Source organism: Berghia stephanieae, chromosome 2 (assembly GCF_034508935.2).
Source record: "Berghia stephanieae isolate SIO BIC M18660-M18661 chromosome 2, UCSD_Bste_1.3, whole genome shotgun sequence".
NCBI lineage: Eukaryota > Metazoa > Mollusca > Gastropoda > Nudibranchia > Aeolidiidae > Berghia > Berghia stephanieae.
In genome coordinates, this window is record NC_088361.1 from 114,862,284 (window position 1) to 114,879,392 (window position 17,109).

General features: G+C 35.1%; 1 protein-coding gene across 1 annotated transcript; it reads left to right on the forward strand.

Moving 5' to 3' along the window:
* The first annotated feature begins 163 nt into the window (after nt 1-163).
* On the forward strand, nt 164-14,822 carry LOC144966310 (uncharacterized protein C9orf85 homolog). Its single transcript, XM_078902547.1, has 5 exons — nt 164-515; nt 7,351-7,464; nt 7,905-7,987; nt 9,358-14,303; nt 14,362-14,822. The coding sequence occupies exons 1-4, from the start codon at nt 307-309 to the stop codon at nt 9,510-9,512; spliced, it is 561 nt and encodes a 186-aa protein (XP_078758673.1). The 5' UTR covers nt 164-306; the 3' UTR covers nt 9,513-14,303; nt 14,362-14,822.
* The last annotated feature ends 2,287 nt before the right edge of the window (nt 14,823-17,109 follow it).

Here is a 17,109-nt window from a genome sequence, read left to right on the forward strand (position 1 = left end):
ATTATTATTATTATATTATTATTATTATTATTATTATTATTATTATTATTATTATTATTATTATTATTATTATTATTATTATTATTATTATTATTATAAAAAGAAGAAAGAACAAAAAAGAACGTGTTGATAAAAGTTTTGAAAACGGCTAAGACTGAAAACCACCACATTTCCTTTTCTCGTTGATTCTCTGGGGTCATGATTGGCTTGATCTTGTGCAATCATTCAGTTCAGTCAACAAAAACAAGAGCAAACGCATTTTAGCAGTATATTTAAAAAAATATTTAGTTGTCGAAGCCGACAGAAATGAGTTCCCAAAAGGGCAATGTTACCAGGACACGAGCTCAGAAGTATAAAAACAAAACTGCCTTCAAAAATGACAAATATGATAAGTCATCGAAAATGCAAGCAATGAACAGCATGACTCATGAGGGTCTCTGTCAAAGATGTAAATCTATAGTTGAGTGGAAAGTTAAATATAAGAAATACAAACCCCTCAGTCAGCCAGCTACCTGGTGAGTTTCATGTTATCTTAATCATAATGATAGGTTGATTAATAAACTCTTACTATTCGAACCTACACCGCGAACTTTCTCATTATTTGGGCGTACGCGATAATTTCTCTTCACTATTGGGGCGTAAAATCCATTTTGGAAGGCGATCGCTCAATCCATAGCAGCTACCTGGTGAGTTTCATGTTATCTTACCAAATCATAATGATAGCTTGATTAATAAACTCTTTTTATTCGATCCTACACCGCGAACTTTCTCATTATTTGGGCGTACGCGATAATTTCTCTTCACTATTACTATTATTGGGGCGTAAAAAAATTGTCCGATCCATTTTGGAACCCGATCGATCAATCCATAGCACTATTTTTCTTTACACATTTCGATCAATCCATAGCACTATTTTTCTTTACACATTTGTTGAAGATCTTTTTTTTTTAGTCCTCTTATTCTTTAAGTTTAAGATTAGGTTAGGATTGTAATCATCTCATGTAGTTCCATATCTGAAGCAGACGTCGGAGGTCATCTTCCGCCAAGCTGATCTATCTCTTGCCAATTCTATTAAAGCAGCGCCACCTTTCTCAGCTTCATCTGTCCAAGTTCTTATCCCTTTCAAATACGTTATTCTTTGTCTTCCTCTTATTCTTTTTCCATTCATCTTTCCAGTCAAGGCGAGTATTTCCAAACCAGGGTGGCGGATAATGTGTCCTAAAAATTCCATTTGGCGTTTGATGATTTTTGTTATCAGTGATCTTTTTCTGTTTGCCATTTCTAAAATTTCTTCATTTCTTTTCCTTTCCATCCATGACACCCTCATCATTCTTCTGTAAAACCACATTTCCACTGCCTCCAGTCTTTTAACCATGGTCTTGTTTATGGTCCAGCTCTCACAACCATATAGCAGCACAGACAGTACATAGCAATCCAGGACTTTGTTTTTTGTTTTCATGCTAATATTCCTGTTTTTCATAATTGTATGCAGCTGGTTGAATGCATTCTTCGCCATACCTATTCTTTTCTTTATTTCACAATCTGATTTTCCATTGGATGTTACATTGAAGCCTAAATATTTGAAACATTCAACTTGTTGTATTGTTTGTCCTCTGCTTGTTATTACACAGGCTGGTGGGTTATTATTTTTAGATACCGTCATACATTCTGTTTTAGATATATTCAGTTCCAGTCCCATATTTTCACTACTCCTGACTACAACATCCAGTAATTCTTGTAGTTCATGTTCAGACTCTGCCAGTAGAACCGTATCATCTGCATACCTCAGATTTGTTACATTCTTTCCTCCAATACACACCCCATTCTTATGTTCGATATCTCTTAATATCATTTCACTATAGAGGTTGAATAAATCTGGAGACAAAACACACCCCTGCCTAACTCCTCTTCTAATAGGTGTAAAACTGCTTAGTTCGTTGTCAACACGCATTGCTGCTTCTTGTTCCCAGTACAAATTCCGTAATATTCTTAAATCTTTACCATCAATGTCCAAGGATGATAGAATTTTGAATAGTTTTTCGTGTTGTACTTTATCAAAGGCTTTTGAATAGTCGATGAAACACATATACAGATCTTTATTTACTTCAATACATCTTTCCATCAGCATTGATAATGTGAATATTCCATTTCTGGTACCCTTGTCCTCAACAAAACCAAATTGCATCTCCCCAATTTCAGGTCGTATTTTATTTCTTATTCTTAGTAAAATTATCTTCAAAAGAATTTTTGTGAGGTGGCTCATTAGGCTAATAGTTCTGTGTTGTTCACAATCAACTGCCCCTGGCTTTTTTGGTAGTGCTATAAAAATGGATCGTTTCATATCAGTTGGCATTTTTCCTGTGTCATACACTTGATTTAGAAGGTTTGTGATGAATTCAATCCCCCATTCACCCAGGCCAGTCAAGGCCTCAATTGTTATGGCATCAGGTCCTGCAGCTTTTCCATTTTTCATGCTTTTCATGACGTTCCTAACTTCATCTTTCATTATAGAAGGCCCTTCCAGTTCTTTTATCATAGGCATTTTCCTCGATTATCAAAAAAAAGTTCTTCAATATATTCTGACCATCTGTTTAGAATGCAGTCTTTGTCCATGATGGTGTTTCCACGCTTGTCTTTGATGCATCCACTTTTAGCACCTGATTTAGTTTTGTTTGTCACTTCTTTGATTTTCTGATGGAAGAATTTGCCATTTTTTTCTTTGCAGGACATTATATAGTGACATTGTTCATTTATCCAGTCTTCTTTAGCTTCGTTGCATTTTCTTTTTATCTGCCTGTTCAGAGTCTTGTATTTTTCTTCCTGATTTTTGGCCTTTCTTCTCTCATTCATTAGTTCTAATATTTCTGGAGTAATCCATTTCTTCTTCTGCAACTTAAGTGTGGTTGGAACATTTTCTTCTAATGATGCAGCAACACTGTCTTTAAACTGCTCATATTTCTCTTCTATATCTGTTAGTTCTCCAAGCACTTCAAACTTGTTTCTTACTGATAGTTCAAATTTTTCTTGTATCTTCTGTTCCTCCCGGAGAATGTCTAGTTGGTATTTAGGTTTAGCCTTTGCTCTTTTGCAGATTTTCAATTTAACTCGTATGGGGCATAGCACAGGTATATGATCGCTGTTACAGTCAGCCCCCGGCATAGATTTGGCATACAAAACCGAGTTTCGGAAACGTTTGCTGATGAGTATGTAATCTATTTGGTTTCTCACTCCATCTCCAGGACTTTTCCATGTCCACTTCCTTCTATTGTGGTTTGTTGACCAGGTATTTGTGATTGTCAGATCATGTTGACGGCACCATTGAATAAGACGATCACCTCTGTCATTTTTGTCTCCCAGACCATGTGGGCCCACAATATCTTCTATTCTTTCTCGGCCCACCTTGGCATTAAAATCGCCCATGATGAGTTTTATGTCTGAAGACTTAAACTGATGCATTGCTTTATCTATTTGTTGATAGAAATTTTCCACTTCTTCATCATCGTGACTGGTGGTTGGGGCGTATATTTGTAAAATATCAAAATCAAAAGGTTTTGCTTGTAGTTTGATTGCCATTGCTCTGTCTGATATGGGCCAGAATCCTTTGACTGCTCGCGCCGTTTTATTATCTAGTATAATTCCAACTCCCCTTTGGTGTTCTCCTCCTCCTGAGTATATAATTTTACAGTCATCATAATTAAGTTCTCCTGCTCCTTTCCATCTAACTTCTGATAATCCTAAAACATTGATATTCAATCTCTTCATTTCCATAACTACATTTGCTAATTTTCCTTTCTGGTACAGACTTCTTACATTCCATGTTGCTGTTCGTAATGTTTGGTGGTGCACAGTAGCTGGATGACGGTCGAGAGTCACCTGTTCACCTGCATGGCTATCTCTACCGGACGAGGCTGTAATCGAGTTGCTCGAAAAACATCCATTGACGTCGTTGACTAGATTCGCTTGGACGGACATCATGACGATCTTGGGATGATACGTCAGTGGTTTCCCGTTGCCTTCTGACGGATTTTTATCTGGTTTACTCCATAGCCTTTTGACCTCCTGGTCATAACCCACAAGGCAGTGGGAGCATTTGGCAGGTTTTAAGGCGCCTCCCATTCACCTTGATAGTCCCTTCATAGAGTATATGAGGCATTTTGTATGTGTAGCTGTGCTGCCAGACTACCCAACCTCACTCTCCACGACTATCGCCAGTTGGTCCGCGGCTTTACAGCTAACCTATAGATCAGGATCTGTAGGCCGTTCCACGATCCGCCACCTGTGGACGCGCTGGGTTGGGGATGGTCGCCCCAGCTGTACCCAGATTGTAATCATATCATCCTTATTCAAGGCAGGCATTCGAGTGCCGTCTTGATGCTTATGTGAAACAGAAAAATACTGTTTGTAAAGTTAAATTCAGACACCTCCTTCCACTATGTGGCATGCCCAGTTTTGAGAGACGTGAATTAAATACGTTCACGAATGCACAAGAGCAGATAAAAGGCTGTAAAAGCCTACATAAATCTGGACTTATATCATATCATATCATATTATCAATTATCATTACCATGGGCATCGCATTTATTTACGGTTTACCCATCTTGTCTCGACAACAGTTTTATTGTTGTAAACTAATCATGACATATAATCCTAATTGTAATTCCCGTAATTCCCTTTCTTTTTTAAAGAGGGTGTGTGTATGATTTCATTTGCTGCAATAAAAAAAAAAAAAGGAAGAGTCTAGGGAGACCAAATTCTTGGGTCATTTTGGCTAGGGAGACCAAGATTTTGGTTTAGCAACATCGTAATAGTATGGCAACAAACAGCAGTTGAACACTGACCTTCGCCATCTCATACTCTTAATACTTTACCAATAAAAAAAGGCCTTTTTTCCTCCCAATGAGATGGTTTGTTACCGACGAATTAGAACACAATATTATGTTTACTACACTGCTTGGAATCAGCATCAGTTCATATAGAACCACAACAAAAGATTATCAGTGGATGAAACTCTCAAGAGTCCATTTAGCTTCCCTGTTAACTACCTGTCAGTGATGGAGGTTAACTGATATCCAGCAATGCTGTGTCCAATGGGGCATTTTTGGATATTTATTGTCTTATATTATAATACACGTTAGATTAGCCAGGAAAACAGTGACAGCCTCTGTCACTTTATTGTTTACATTAAAAATATCAATTGTTTTTCTAAACATTAGACCAAATTTGATGTTATTGTGGTTAATACCTAGTTCTTGTTTTTATGTTTTTGTCTTTTATAATAAGATGTAAATCTACTAATTTTAAGTGCTTGTAAATTTTGGTGCACTTAAAAATGTCGATATTCAAATTTCATTATCAGCATCGCATGGATTTTAAATAATACGTATTAAAAGTAGATGTGAGCATCTGTGTTCTTCTCATATTGGCACTTGATTTTCTTGATTTATTCCTAGTTTTGTTAAATCGCGTTGGAGCATTATTTACGATGAAGACGATGACAATACACATTGGAGAAAAAAAGCATCACTGGTATACCCTTTTTAAACAAGAGAAATACACATTCTAACGTCGTTAGGAAGTGTCTTCTCTTAGGCATGGGTCCGCGCATTGCTGCACTGTATATATTCACGGGTCATCTTGAAAACCCCGGAATAACGTCGCCCCTGGATAACGACATCATTTTCAGGTCCCTGGCAATGTCGTTATCCAGGGGTTGCACTGTATTATTGTCATGCACACTCAACCACCCCTCCCCTCCAAAAAAAAAAAAAAGAAATGAAATAATAAAACATAATAAAAAAACATTAAGAAAATGTCCACAAAAATATTGAAAAGTTGTATGAAAAATATGATTTTTAAATTATAAATAGTAATGATGCTGAAAATATTATGGATTAAACAATGACAACTATACTGTATAGTAATCCTTGGGATTAAAGTAAATTAAAACAAAACAAAATTAAATTATTTGGTTATCAATTTGGATATTGATTTCATTGGGAACTGGTAATGAGAAAAAGAACAACAGACCATGGCGACTTCAACTTAAAAAGTGATTGTGCAGAGATAAAGAGCCCTGAAATTTGGCATGAAGGCATGAATCAAGTTTAGATGTAATGCTAAGTAATAAAGGGAATTAAAAAAAGTAAAGCTGGAAATGAAAAAAAAAAAAAAAAGAAATGAATTTGAAAATAGCCAATTTTTAGCACTATAAAACTCCTGATGTTTTAAATGGACTTTTTGTTGAAAGGAAATTGAGAGAATTTATAATAAAATATCCACGATATTTCTCTTAGTAACAAAATTATGCATTTTTTTGTGAACCTCCCTTAATTATCATGGCAATTCCAATCACAACTTTCCTGTGAATGGATCACAATTTGGCTGTTGTTCACCAAACTGCTTGATTATCAATTTTTAACGATGTCATTCTATATTAAAAAAAAAAACAACAAAAAGTCAACTCTTTGAGTACAGTAAAACTGGTTAAACCGAAAGAAAATCAAAATGTTGTTGTTTTTCCCCCCTTTGTTTCTGTTACTCAAGTGTCGATAACCGAAAGCCGTTAAGCTCAAACTATCTTTAAACCGAAAAATTTCTGAATAACTGAATACGCTAAGAAAATATTGGTGACAACCGAACAAAATTTCCATTACAACCGTTACACAATGCTCTCTCTTGTATCCATACAATACCGCTCACACACCTCTGTTGAAACCCTCTTCACTTCGCCACCAACGCCCTGCCCACACTAATCCATAATGCCTTATTCATTTGTCGCCTCTCTACTCCACAACTCACTTCCATACTAACCAATCCCACCCTGACCACACCAGTCCATTCTTACTTGATGGTGAGAACACAATATGCCAATATGTTGAGAGGTTGTAACTCAATAAAAATGACTTTGGAGTATATTATAATTATTACATTATAACACAATTGCTCTCTTTAGCACTTACTACCACTACGCTCATTTGTGGGCATATATATATACGTAGAGACTAACCCCCCCTCACCACACTCACAAAAGCAGTTTTTCAACCACAAAGTCACACAGTTGAACAATTTGATGCGTGCATTGTAGGTGGCAATGGGATTAATGGTATCAGCGGTATGATATTATCACTTGAAAAGCTTGATAACTTTTTGATGTATACCTATATTGAAATAGAATACCAAGTCTTGAATTTCAGTTTAACCTGCAGTTTACTTGACATATAAATTTTAATTTTATCTTTTCCACAATAGACAAAAAGAATCACTTGACATGTCTATTAAATTTATTTCTTGGTATGAAGAAGAAAGAGTTACTAACCATACACATTATGCTTCTCTTTTGATATGTTTCAGCAACTTATGCAAGAATAAAACTGTGAAAAAAGCTTATCATACAGTGTGTCGGCCATGTGCTCAGCAAGCTGAAGTCTGTGAAAAATGTATGGAAAAAAAAGATATTGTTGAAAAGTAAGTGAAAAACCTATTTTTGAAAGTGTCTCTGAGCTTTAACTTTAAGATAATCTATTCAGCCAACAATTTCAAATTATTTTTTGAATATATATAGATTTTTCATAGTCTACCTTGTTAGTTGTATAAACTACATTGAAAATTGCATTAAACTTTGAAGTTCTGAGTTAAAACAAGTAGATTAGTTACTGAGAGATGTAAACTGAATCTGATTTACTTTAACATTATGGGTTTGTGTTATGATTTCAAGAGCTTGTATTCATTTAGCATACAAATAGTTTGTCATGACAAACACTGATTACTTTTTTTTACTGTTTCATTTAAATTGAGTTTAGAAAACAATGGTTAAAAGATTGTTCCGTCATATGCATTTTGAAATCCTTCTCTGCTATTAATATTATTATTATTATCATAACTATTATTACCATCGTTGTTATTAGATATGGACTAAGTGAGGAAGATAAAAAAGTGGAAGCAGCAGCAGCGAGATTTGAACTCATGCACTTACCAGAAAGAAAAAGGAGTAAGTATTTCATTAATTTAAGATGGCCTTACCTTAGTGCAGTTTGGATATAGGGATATTGTTTGTATCAAAATCGATATCTCCCAAAGTCCTGGGTTCTGTTTTTTTCTTTCTTTGGCATATAACATAGTTAAATAAAGATCTTGTGTAACAATGTTGATATGATTAAGAAATAATTATATTGACATTGCAAATTTTATTGATAATGGCAGTAATTTATCCTGCAAATGAATACAAGAGGTTATTGGAGAAGAATATCCAGGAGTGAGGAAAAATTGCAACGAAAGAAAATATGAAATTATTGACCAATTATAACTTATGGATCGGACCAACGACAGCCAATGAAATTTTTTTGGGCCTAGATGCTATTATTAACTTCTTCGCTTAATCGACACACTAAGCCAAATTCCCGAGGATGTGCGATTAAGCGGAGTCGACTGTATATGGGTAATACCAGTCAGTAAAGAGAATCTTTGCTGGAGATATTTCCATAAGGTCATTAATTGAAAAAAATTCAGGCTTTTATCTTTTTTGGGAAAGGGCATCCCTGTATTGGATTTTCCCAGGTAAACATTTCTCAAACCGCAGTTTTTTCAAGTACAAATTTGCACTGCTTTATCTCTCTTAACTTAAGATTTTAACAATCCGCATATGAATAGAGAGAAGTTTTGTTTAATCTTTTTGCTGAGTGACTTTCTCAGAATTTGATTAAACAGTTAAAAATTGGCTTGTTCAAAATTCCATTTATCACGGGTGAGATTGGTGAAATCACAAAATCATAAAAGTAAGCATACCACGACCATTGTCCTGTAAAACTAGGAACACCAAAGTAAAATAAGAAAACTTAATTAAAGCTAATGACTAGAATCTGAATTGTGTTTTTAAAAAATGACAGAAATGTATTAAAATTCCAAATCAAATGTGTCAAACCAGTCAGTCTTATAGCAATCTGATAAGCATCGCAGAATAGAGAACAATTTTAATACTCCAGTCCTTTGCAAAATCATTCTGTTGCTATTGAGTTATGATATCTCATGGGTTTCCTGTTTTGGTTAAATGGCAAATGCAGGTTTTCTGACATATTTGAGTTTAGGCAGTTTTTAATATAAAAAAAATAAAACGATTTAAAATGTTATCAACAACGACGGTAAAATTGAGAATCATGTCTGTAATTGTTGTGTTATTAAGCTCAGAATCAAAATGTCTTTCCCTAGCAGTATTTAATATTTTTTTTAAAGGTGGAGCAAAAATGAGATTTGAAAATCAGTTTGCAGTAGCTATAATGTTGCTAAATAAATTGAACCATTCTGCTGTTTGTCTGAAAAAAGTATAGCTGATTTTTAATTTTTAATATTTCTTTTTTTTCACAGGAACTGTCCTGAGATTTATTGAGAAAGGTGGAACTCTTGAAGAGGCAAAGAGCAAAATGAAAGATGAAAATGATGATTTTCTGGACGATTTCTTCGAGGATAGTGAAGGAGAAGATGACAGTGAGGCTGATGATGATGACAATGATAATTCTTGATAGTGATTTAATTATCTATAGGATATTGTATTTTAAACATTTTGTTCAGTAACTTCTAATACAGTACTCGCTGGATTCCAGCATGCTCTGCAATACGACATTCTTGGGAGGTGACGACTCGTATTACTAGATAAAAATTCAGTCACCCAGCGTCAGCGTGATAGAATCCAGCTCGTACTGCATATAATTTTTGACTCTCTTGAAGCATTTAATAAAAAAAAATTCTCCAGGGGCTGACTCTCTCAAAGCATCATATTCAACATACTTCAGGGGCTTTTAAACCCCCACCAGGACTAAGCCTTGAATCCTGCTGAGGGCCTTTACCAGGCCCCTGACCCTCCTTAAATGACTGATAGGACTAATGTTGATACAATGAAAAATGTAATCTATTTTTTTAAATACCACATTACCATGACAGGCAGTGAATATTTTTTTAATGACTACATTTTGTTCTTTTTGTGTGAAAAATTTATGCCTAATGGCATAACTAACTTAAACCCAAAGAGCTTCCACCAAAAGTTTTGTTCCATTACTGGATTTGATATTTGATTTTTACCTTTAATTTTGAACTCTATCCAAATATGCACCTGCATACATTTTATTGCTAAAAAAAATGACCAGAAAAATTCTACAAATAATTGTTCTTTTGTTAGTTGATCTCGTCCACTTCTTTCTATATGTTACAGTTTCATGCATGTTTTACTAATTGATTCCATGCATGCTCAAATGGATTCATTTCTGATGGAATAGCTCATGGTAAAAAATGTCCGTAAAGCAGAAGAATGCGTCCTAAAGCAGATATTATTTTACCCTAATGGGGAACTGATTTCATTACAGCACTATTTTATATAAATGTTTACCATTATCAGTGATGATACTTTTCCGCGGAAATCCGCAGTTTTCTTTCCTTTCCTCGGTTTTCCTCCTCAGATTTCGATCCGCGGATATTTCCTTCATTTTCTCCTTTTACTTTTTTTTTAATATAATATATAAAAAAGCCTATAAGCTTCATATAAAGTAGCAATCCAAACAGGTTGGGCCCCCACCTAGAAAGAGGCCCGAAACACACTAGTACTCTTCAAGTACTCAAAAGAAGTCATCCTGCCTACTTACCTGTGGTGCAAGAATGTTCTAGGTGAGTTTTCCGTTTTTCCGAGACTTTTCCTCCTTTTTGACTTTTTGTGAGTATCATCACTGCAGTATATTCACATAGAAAACATAAAGAGTGGCTTAGTGGTGGAATGAGCATCCACCTTAAATATGGATTTTTATTTGAGGTGTTAATGGCCAATAATCTTGTGTAAAACCAGTTGGAGCAAATGTTGCAGTGACATGTATGCTTAACTTTTTCTAAATGGCTTTGAGCCTGTAAACCAATGAAGATGTTTCTACTTTAGTCTGACTGTGTGAAATTTGGTAACATCCCCGTTGTGTTTCACAAAGCTAGCACTCTTGAAAATATATCTCACAAATTATGGATGAGTGCTGTTGAATTTTTATTAAGGTATAAAGTTGGTATCAACTTAAAAAGCATGTTTTTTTTGTTTTTTTTTGTTGTTTAATTGGGGAATATCGAGTTATTGCTGAGTTTTGTTACCATTTTCAAAATCATAGACTGAGCCACTCAAACAACATTAAAGTCAATTCAGAAAGCCCCAAACCTGGTCATGAATAAGCAACTTTTTTTTTTCTAACTCAAGGTTGTGACCAGAGATAGACTTGACCATGCATTTCCAAGAACAAGTCAAAAAGTTTATCAGCTCAGCAACTGACATAGATAGGAGAGAATAGAAAAGATAAGGAGCATATCCTCCTCAAACGGGAGAAGATTTTGGTTCCATAAATTCAAATTGTTCATACACTTTTTTGAGCTCTTCTTTATGCGACTTATCCAAATAATTTTTACAAAACAGTTCGCAAAGCTTCCAAATGTAAGAAGTTTTCATGCATAATATCTTGCCCACTTTTCTGTAATATTGTCCAATTGATTAAAATACAATTGTCATTGTAAGAGATAGATGAATTCCAGAACATGACATCATAGATCTTGCAAAAGCTTAAACATCGTTCAAAGCTGCCAAGTGTCACACACAATGTGGGACAGTCCGACATTCCATTCTGTTGTTTTCGGTGGAGTCAATAATGTGGGATACATCAGTTGACTTTTCCTATATAACAACACACTTTTCTTTGCTGTTCTCTTGTAGTTTAAATCTTGTAAATTTATTTCATTCCACATGTAACAAAATTTCAGATCCTATTCTTATCCTCAATTTTTTTTTTTCTCTATGAGCACTTTATCATGCTGTATACTTTGTGGCAATAGTGCCCAGAACATGACATCATAGATCTTGCAAAAGCTTAAACATCGTTCAAAGCTGCCAAGTGTCCCACACAATGTGGGACAATCCCACATTCCATACTGTTGTTTTCGGTGGGGTCAATAATGTGGGATACATCAGTTGACTTTTCCTGTAACAAAATTTCAGATCCTATTCTTATCCTCAATTTTTTTTTCTTTTTCTCTATGAGCACTATCATGCTGAATACTTCGTGGCAATAGTGTCCAAATTCATGCCCTTTGAATGTCCCTTGAGGAATGCAAAAATGTCCCTCATTTGGACTTTATCAACATGGCAGCCCCATATCACTGCTCTCATCCTCGGCATCCTCTGAATTCCTTATACACTCTATCCAGAGGCCGCTTACAAAGTAAGATATTGGCCCCAGGCAGATTCTTTAATGTTGTAAATTGTAAACTCTCCGTTGTCTTAGTCCACAATTACAGTTTTGACAATTTCTCTGGAAGGAGGATGATTTTAAAAACTCAACAAATCAGTGCAAACTGTTTGAAACAAATTGTAATGTTTCACTTCTGACTGAAACCACACCTTCTTTCCATATCGTTCTAATTATCCACAATGGTGGAATAGTGGCATTTTTTGGGTCAATTTTCAAAGGAATTTACTTAAAGTTAAAGAAAAGACAAATTGCGTTTTATTAATTTCATCTTATCTATTTGTACAAGTGGGCGGAAGTTAATGCTTTTTCATCAGTCTGTGTCCTTTATCCCTCTATAGCTGTTTTCCAATGTGCCCTCTGTCTTTGTCTTGGAATGAGATTACTTGGTTTTGTCCTGACCATGGCCAGAATCCTTGGCTGGGAGGGAGATAGTCAAATGTATAGATATTGTTTTTGGAGATGATATTTTTTTTCCTTGTAAATCACTTCTCTGTTATGTATTATTAAATTTTTTGTTTTGAATTTATAATGTAAGCATTTTAGTGTATTCCTCTTATTGTGATTCTGGGCTTGTGTCTGGACAGAACTTTTACTTTTAGGTGATCTCATGCTCTTAGAATCTACATTGGTTCCCTATTTGAACAATTCCCTTTTGTCTTACTTATTCTTGTGTGATTTTTAAAAATCTAGACCTCTTTGTCTATTCCATTTTCCGTCCTTTTACTAGTGCCAAAATGACCCAAACGCGTCACTTGTGCTGTTAAACCCTTAAACACAAACAAAAACTATTCAGCTGCTCAATCAAATGCCAAATTTCACAAAGTGGTATTCTAAAACCTTTCTTGAACTCATCCTCTTGGCGGTAGCCACAAGCTGAGTATTTAGATGAGCATTGGCAACGAGAAGTGAAACACCATTGGCACACACCAGCATAGTATCATTGAGTGGCCTTCTCAAATTTATTATGGATGTCATGAGGACATTTACAGTTGTTAGATCCAGGACAAAGCCTGGTTCATGACAATTTAGTTTATGAACCACATCTCTTCATTTGGGTAGAATTTGCTCACAGGAATCTAAGCTTGGGGTTTTTCTGGTTTCTGAACAAACAAAACCACTTATATCAGATGGCGTATTCTCCCAACTCACTTGGTGATGGAAATCAAGTATATTCCCCACTTCCGTTTGGAGCTCTTCTTTGATCCATCCAAATCCGGCATTTCTGGGTCAGGCATGAATTTTCCTTTCCCTGAGAACTGGAGCTCCATGATATCATATCTTTTGGTGGCTGCAGACAAAGGCATGCTTTCTTTTGCTGCATCAGTGACAAGAAGCAGGTTTTCCATAAAACCTAATTTAATTGCTGTGAGCTATAAAAGAAATATAAAACATAGTAATGCTGCATTCTCGGTCAAACAACATTAAACAATTGCTTGTTGACTATTGGCCCTTGAAGCAGGATTTTGTTTGTTGATCTAGAATGTTGCAGTATTTCTAACGATTCTTCAAGTTAAATCATAAATACAAAGATGAATGACATAAGTTCAATATAAGAAATGTGTGATTGCACTCTCACAAGTCTTTTATTGTTTTGATGCCCAAACTAACCAACCTCTAGCTGATATTCTCAATAGACTCAATAGATTTGATCATAGCATGCCTCAAATTCAAAGAAATCAAATATATTGCGTGGCCTTACCAAGTGCTAAGGAAGGGTAAAACCAAATCTCTATATTTGATCATAACATATTGTGAATCACACTTCTTTGTTCTTGAGGTAGACCAGAGAAGAAAAAAAGTCCGAATTGTAAGTCTGTTCTCAACTTTGAAACTTCAAATTAACAATCAAACAGTTACTGGTTATCATTATCTAACAATGTCCCAGATTTCGGCACTATTTAAATTATAATAATTCTACAAGTAAATCAATTGATACTCCCATTCATCTTAATCTACATTAATGTTTCAAAAAATTATGTCAACTTTACATTACAATAACGTTCTAGTGTCAAAGTGACATTAAGGGAAATAACAAAATATAAGTTTTAAGTACATTTCAACTGATAGTATTTGAATATATCCACATCAAATTCTTATTGGAGTTGAGGGACTTGATGATATCAAATTTTAAGACCATCTTCCTGGGACTGAACCATATCATGTCAGCAGTTATCCATGGAGATCCAGAACATATGCATGTATGTGTTCATGGATTCCATTTTAAAATTATATGTGAGTACTAACTGTTTGTTTTTCATTTTTTTTAAAGTTAAGAAGCTTAATAAGGCTGTCTTTGTGAATCTCTTGAGACAACAGTGTCTTTTTTATCCTCTACAAGTGTTGTTTTTATTTTTTTTTAGGGTTTTTAAAAGTTATTCATAAAGTTATTGTTGTACCTTAATGAAATCTGACACATACCTAATTAGTTTTGTTATATATAAAATAAACTGCATCACTCTATGTGTTACAGTTTTAACGATGTGATTTATTGAAAATGTGTATTTTTTGATCTTCTGCAAAAATGACTTGTATTTGTATTCAATAAAATGGGCATTATACTTCTAAAAACTGGTTTTGAGTGCTAATTATTTCATAAGATCCAAAAGAAAACACCTAACAACACAAAAAATGTCCAAAGCAACAGATGAAACATCATTCTTGAGCATACCACAATAACATAAATTAGTAGGTATGGCAAACCCTCTTATCGAGTCATGGCTTTATTGGCAAACCGAGAATTTCAACTCAAATCGTCACTCTCTTTTCTCATTTTCAGCCTGTCAAATAAAACGTGTTTGGTGTCAAATTAAATCTCAAATCCTCATCTTTTAAAAAATGTTTATGCTTTTTTCATAGCATTTGCCGTTATTTCATGGCTTTGAGTTGAAGAAGAGGAGTAAACTCTGATTTTGGAACCGGCGCTCTGCTACTCGAACACCGTAGCTGACGGTCGTCTTTTCTCTCCGCTCGGCTGATCGCAGTTTCAAGTTAAAAACTTTAAATTGATAAAAAAATTAAGGAAAACGGTTTGGTCGATTCTGGTATCAAAAGAAAGTTTAAAATCTCAGCTTTAACACGATGTATACGAAAGCAAAATTTATAGCTTTGCGTTCACCAGCCAACTGAAACGAACTACAACTACAACTACAACATTTGCCGTATTCCCTTCACTCATACGCCGGCTCAGGCAAGGGGCACAATCGCTGATATTTCGTAACTTCGCGTTGAAATTGACAATTTTGGCTTTGTCAGCTACTTTGGGGGCAAATTATTTCTATTTTACTTAAAGTTGAGCTCAGGAAAAAAATACATATATTGTTTATAAAAAGATGTGTACTGTTAGAAAGTTACAGAGGTATGGCTTGAATATTTATGAAAATACGGCATTTTGACAACGGACATAAGGTTGCTTTCCAAAGCACCCCAAATTTGGGCGATTTTCTACAAATTTCAAAATAACACATGTTTAAATTTTTAATCAAATTTAATAATTTTTATACCATTTTAATCAGGAAAAAAAGCTCTACCTATTGAATGCAACTTAAAGACAACAATTATATAATCTAAATTTGGGTTTTCCGTACCTAAAATTAACCGTTTTTTCCCTCTTGCCTTCGAAACTGCTATATATAATTGAAGCCTGAACTACGGAAAGAGTAAGGAGCTGCATGAACACTGTTGTAGCTGTAGTTGCAGGTCAATTTGGATATTCTCCATGGAAGTGAAAAGTATGAAATATTTGATCACTGTGAATTAAATGCACTCCTCCCCCCTTCTATTACCTAATACTTGTGATATGATTCCACTTTTGGAATATGAAGGGTTGGCAGGTCTGCATGCATAAATGACTCTAGCGCTGGTGCTAAAAAGTGCTGAAAAACAGTGAAACAAAATTTACAGCTTTTGGCACCCTCTCATATGGGTGGGGGTAGTCACTTCTGTCTCCGTATTCCCTCATTGCAGCATTAATGTGCCTATCTTAATATTACCTAAAATAAATTTTTTTTTTTTTAAATTGAGCTTTTATATAGCGCAATATCCACTAAATGTGCTCAAAGCGCTTTACAAGGGGTTCCTGGTCAACAGCAATATATAACATGTAGGACGGGACATGACGCCTCGTTCAGGCGATATTACAATTTTTCGGACAAAGACAACGCTGTTAACGGCCAGGTACTCATTTTACATCCGAGTACGGTGAGAGAATGTGAGTAAAGAGCCTTTTCCAAGGACTAAACTATGCGCCGAGCGCGAGGCTCGAACCCAGGACCTTCCGATCCGAAAGCGAGTGTCATACCACTAGACCACATAGCCGCACAAAAAGTCCCATCCAGGCACATGCAAAGGATACAAGGATAAAAGATGTACAATATATTCAAAACTTTAAGAGTACCTAATATAGAAATGATTTATAAAGAAAAACAAAACATCACCTCTCAAAAAAAAAAAAAAAGAATGCTACATTTAACTGCCTCCCTCTCAGAAAAGTACCAGGAAAAAAAAAAAGAGCAATCTCAATCCATATACAGGAAAAAAAACAAAAACGAGACAATTCAGAACAAAGACAGAGAGCAACATGCAAGTGACATCCGCCCACCATGGGAGGTTAGAAATACCTACCCCATCTATGAATGAGAGAGGAGAAGGGGCAGATGGTAAAAACCTGCACTGTTTTTTTCTTTCTAACTTTGTGTTGGAACCTGTCTGCTTAGAATTTTATTTTCTTAAATCCTTTTAAAGTTGACTTGTCTAACTTATTGCCGTGCTGTCTAAACAAATCAACTGTTACATTCCTGGAAAAACAAATCGTCATTCCACCAAAATTGTCATTCCATTTATCATGTACGCCCTCATA

What these genes read in the sequence shown, in the direction of transcription:
- LOC144966310 (XM_078902547.1), top strand. Translation starts at nt 307, where the DNA reads ATGAGTTCCCAAAAGGGCAATGTTACCAGGACACGAGCTCAGAAGTAT. An exon ending in CTCAGTCAGCCAGCTACCTG is followed by an intron (nt 516 to 7,350) that starts GTGAGTTTCATG and finishes GATATGTTTCAG; the next exon opens with CAACTTATGCAAGAATAAAA. An exon ending in CTTACCAGAAAGAAAAAGGA is followed by an intron (nt 7,988 to 9,357) that starts GTAAGTATTTCA and finishes TTTTTTTCACAG; the next exon opens with GAACTGTCCTGAGATTTATT.